At 51.3% G+C, this 3,966-nt stretch overlaps 1 protein-coding gene across 1 annotated transcript; it reads right to left on the bottom strand.

Annotated features, from left to right (window-relative positions):
• Positions 1 to 274: 274 nt before the first annotated feature.
• fosab (v-fos FBJ murine osteosarcoma viral oncogene homolog Ab) lies at positions 275 to 3,719 on the bottom strand. The gene is made up of 4 exons (XM_061704915.1): positions 2,957 to 3,719; positions 2,230 to 2,433; positions 2,037 to 2,144; positions 275 to 1,271 (listed from the first exon to the last, which is right to left on the bottom strand). The coding sequence occupies exons 1-4, from the start codon at positions 3,101 to 3,103 to the stop codon at positions 696 to 698; spliced, it is 1,035 nt and encodes a 344-aa protein (XP_061560899.1). The 5' UTR covers positions 3,104 to 3,719; the 3' UTR covers positions 275 to 695.
• Positions 3,720 to 3,966: the final 247 nt, after the last annotated feature.

Raw genomic sequence — 3,966 nt, forward strand, 5'->3', positions numbered from 1 at the left:
TATTAAAAAAAACAACAAAAACAAAAAAAACAACGGAGCTCACAAACATGCAGGACCCGCAAGACCAGCCCCTAAGGGGCACCTCGACAGGCATTTCTGCACGAATATTGCCCGCAGCTGGACTCCAACCGCGACCGTCCGATTCCAAAGAAGAGCTGCATGCCACAATAAATGCCACATCCAGCCCATTTCCACCAATACTTTTTCAGGTGTACCAAATGAAGTGGCACGTGAGCATAAACGTACAGTACAAACAACACCAGACAAAAATGCATCCATTTAAATATCGCTAACATTTTATTTCCATCAATACATATACATTTCACATTCACTTGTTTTGTTTGCTTCCGTCGTAATAAAAAATAAAGTCAAATCTCATAAATTAATAAGAATTAAAAAAAGACGTGTTGTTTTCACAGAAAACTTACATACATATTATAAAGTCAAGGACAGACCAATGTCAGTTTTTTTTGTCCACATTCACACAACCGGAAAACTATCGCTCCTAAAAATGTACAGAAAGTCTACGTTGACTCGATATCATGTAGCACCTTTAAAAAAAAATAAAAGTCAGATTACTCGGTGGCATTGGTTGAAACATGCTACAAGGTAAAAGGCAGCTCAATTCATCAATGGGCATCCATAGCCCCGTGATCTGCACCTCTCCCACGCCAAGTCGGGTCTTTGAAAGCGTCTTAAAGGGCCAGCAGCGTGGGCGAGTCGAGAGAGTCGGACGGCCGCTCGTCGCCGCCGATCCCTCGCCTCCGTGCCGCGCCGCAGCCGGGGAAGGCGTCGGCCTCCGGGAAGGTGAACACGAAGGAGGACGCGAAGGCGGCGCCCGCAGGCGTGCACGCCACGTTGGGCGTGCGCAGCGGCGGCTCGAAGTCGCCGCTGGTCACCGACGGGCACAGCTGCTCCCAGTCCTGAGCGCCGCACAGCGAGGCGGACAGGTCCACCTCGGGGACCGAGCGCTCCATCTCCGTCATGTCCGTCATCTCCGTCTCGGTCAGCAGGTCCAGGGACTCCTCCAGCACGGAGGTGTCCAGGTCGCTCAGTTTCACCGCGCCGGCGGAGAAGAGCGAGTCGGAGGCGGAGAGGCGGGAGCGGGCCGGGGCGACGGAAGGCGCCGGGAGGTCCGAGTCCAGCTCGGCGGGGACTTTGCAGATGGGCCGGTGGGCCGCCAGGATGAACTCCAGACGTTCCTTCTCCTTCAGGAGGTCGGCGATGTCGTTCTGAAGGCCGGACTTCTCGTCCTCCAATTGATCGGTTTCCTGACGAGACAAAAAGAGGAGAGCATAAGCTCCATTGTTGGGAAGTACGAGCGGTACCTCGACTTAAAAAGCGAATCCATTCAGCTCGGCACTAAATCGATTCTTCATTAGGGACGGGCCAGTACCGGTACCAGGTATCGGGACGATACCGGCCTTATTTCAAGCTATCGTGTACCAGTGAAGGCTGCCGGTACCAGACATCAATACATCTAAAATCAGGTAAGTCGTCCTCGCCAGTAGTTGGCGCTACACGGCGGCAGAAGAAAGAACGTTCTTTGTTGAGAGTGATCTGTCGCTGTGCGAACAGAGTTGTTATGTATTACAAGTACGAGAGGTGTCGCTACGAAGAGCAAGTATTGACACGTTCCGGCATCGGTCGGAAAAAAAGTCGTTACTCTTACTCGGTTTTCCCCATTGAAATTAATCATTGTTTTTGTTCTGTGTTTAATAAAGACAAAGCACTGCATTGTGTGAAAACATTCAAAAAGGCAATGAACTGGTTTTACAAAGTGCAACTCCTGTATGTAGCAGTACTGGATGTGTGCCTTTAAGGGGCGTGGCTGGAGTCGGGCTCTCTCCTTGCGAGTGTCCTCATTTTGCGTTTGTGCTGCCATTGTAGTTAAAGCGTTCTACAAATAAAGCCGAGTTGAGTACGTGACCGTTTGTCAAAGTGCATCCGAAGCTCGATCGGAACTCCGAACTCGTAATTTGGAAAACTCTCAAGTCAAGGTAGGATTGCGGCCGCAATCGTGCGGTGGAACTCACAGCTTGGAGCGTGTCGGTCAGCTCTCGCCTCCTGTTGCGGCATTTGGCGGCCGCCTGCTTGTTCCTCTCCCTGCGAATTTTCTTCTTTGCTTCCTCCTCAGTTGAAATCTGGAAGAAAAAAACAACAACGTTAACTCTCGTGTCCAACGACAAGGAACAACGGACGCGATTTCAAACACATCTGCTCCTTCACCTGTTCCGTCCTGCCTCTCTTGGCGGCGCCGTGAGGTCGGGACGGCGCCGAGACCTTCTCGGGGTAGGCCGAGGGGCGCGCCCGGCGCGAGGGGGCCGCCGAGGGCACCAGCGGCCGGACCATCCACCGCAGGTCGGGGCTGGCCGAGATGGCCGTCACCGTGGGGACGAAGGCGGCGCTCGAGGCCGTCGGCTCGGTGAAGTCCTGCGAGCGAAACGGAATAAAGAAAACATCAGCGCAATCGCGGGAGACGCGTCCGACCGATTACGTTCCATTCATACACTGGTGGCAAATAAATGGATGAGCTGTATTTGTTAGCTTCTACTTTTGCATGGTGGGGCGCAGAGTTGTCACCCTCTGCTCCCCAAAAAAATCTTCTTATTGCAGTGCTTCTTGCTCTTTTTACACTTAGTGGCTTGCCAAATTGGAAGCCACTTTCTGATTTTGCAGGTTGAAACATGAAAACAAATCTTCAATGACAACCTCCTGTGCATCAGTGTTAAGTGAAAATTGGACCTAAAAATCCTGATTCAAAATTCTGTGCAAATGTGTTGAACTTCAAAGTTCTATAGGACACAAGTGTACAACTGATGCGCGTTTCAATTCAGTAAATTCTAAGCACTTTGTCAGTGTGGGGACACAACAAAAGTCTCATTCGTGCACACGTTCCATTTTCATCGTTGTCATTTGATTTGATTTTTGATTGTTTTTAAGCCAAAACGCATACCAGCGATTGCGGCGAGCCCACGCTGGAGCAGGAGCCGGCCGGGGACGGTTGGTAGTAGCCCGGGTTGCTGCCGTAGTCCGCGGCCGGGGACGCCGTGCTGCACCGGGACGACGAGTCGCACTCCGGGTCGAACACGTTGAACATCATCGCCGCAGCACCGATGGAAGATCACAGTTTCTACGAGGACAAAAAAAACCCCTGAGGAAATCCCTGCGGTAGACGTTTGGATTTCAACACCAAAACAATCCCAAAAAGAGCCGAGTTCCCAAAGCCGCTGTGTCTTGTTGGCTCGAGAGGCGACTGAGAGTGAACTGACGTCTTGCGTCTGCTGGCGGCCATTTTATAGCCTGCGAGCGGGCCGCTCCGATGACGTCGACGGGGGCGGGGGGACGCCGAGGGGACAAAGGGGAACAAACCCGGAAGCAAACGCCAAGCTATCGGGCCGCACCGCGTCGCAACATTCACGACAGTCCAGAGTCAACGCGAACGCACGCGGAGTCGCGCCACAAAGTCCACGTTTGAGCATTCGCGTCCCCCCCCGCTTTGGACGAATGGAAGATTCTGCTCCGGGATCCCCATACGTCATTTCCCATATATGGCGCATCCTGTAAGAGGGGGCGGGGCCTGCTGGTAAATCCGAGTGCTGGTCGGCGTCACGTTACGTAAGACAACAAATACTCCAAACTTCACAACTAGCGAAGATGATGCTGAGCACAAAAAGAAGAAGAAGCGGCGGCGCTGACATTAAACGCAACATTGTGCGTTTACTCGCCTGTTGGCTTTACAACCGCTTGTTGTCAAATATGGAGCTGTGACCTACTTATAGGCAATGTCACTCAAACTGGATTAGAAAAAAATAATATCAATATTTGTGGCTTTAAATACACAACAGTTGAATAAAATCCGGATTGTTATTTTTATATGTCATTTAGACTTTTTTTTTTTTTTTAATCATCCTTCCATCCATCCATCCATCCATCCATTTTCTAGCGCTTATCCGAGGTCGGGTC

The sequence above is a fragment of the Phycodurus eques genome, chromosome 18 (assembly GCF_024500275.1).
Source record: "Phycodurus eques isolate BA_2022a chromosome 18, UOR_Pequ_1.1, whole genome shotgun sequence".
In the NCBI taxonomy this organism is placed as follows: Eukaryota; Metazoa; Chordata; class Actinopteri; order Syngnathiformes; family Syngnathidae; genus Phycodurus; species Phycodurus eques.

Bases quoted from the DNA above. Each gene is read 5' to 3' on its own strand.
- fosab (XM_061704915.1), bottom strand. From the start codon at position 3,103: ATGATGTTCAACGTGTTCGACCCGGAGTGCGACTCGTCGTCCCGGTGC. The intron at 2,434-2,956 runs GTATGCGTTTTG...TTTCGCTCGCAG, and splicing joins TGGGCTCGCCGCAATCGCTG to GACTTCACCGAGCCGACGGC. The intron at 2,145-2,229 runs GTGAAGGAGCAG...TTTTTCTTCCAG, and splicing joins AGAGAGGCAGGACGGAACAG to ATTTCAACTGAGGAGGAAGC.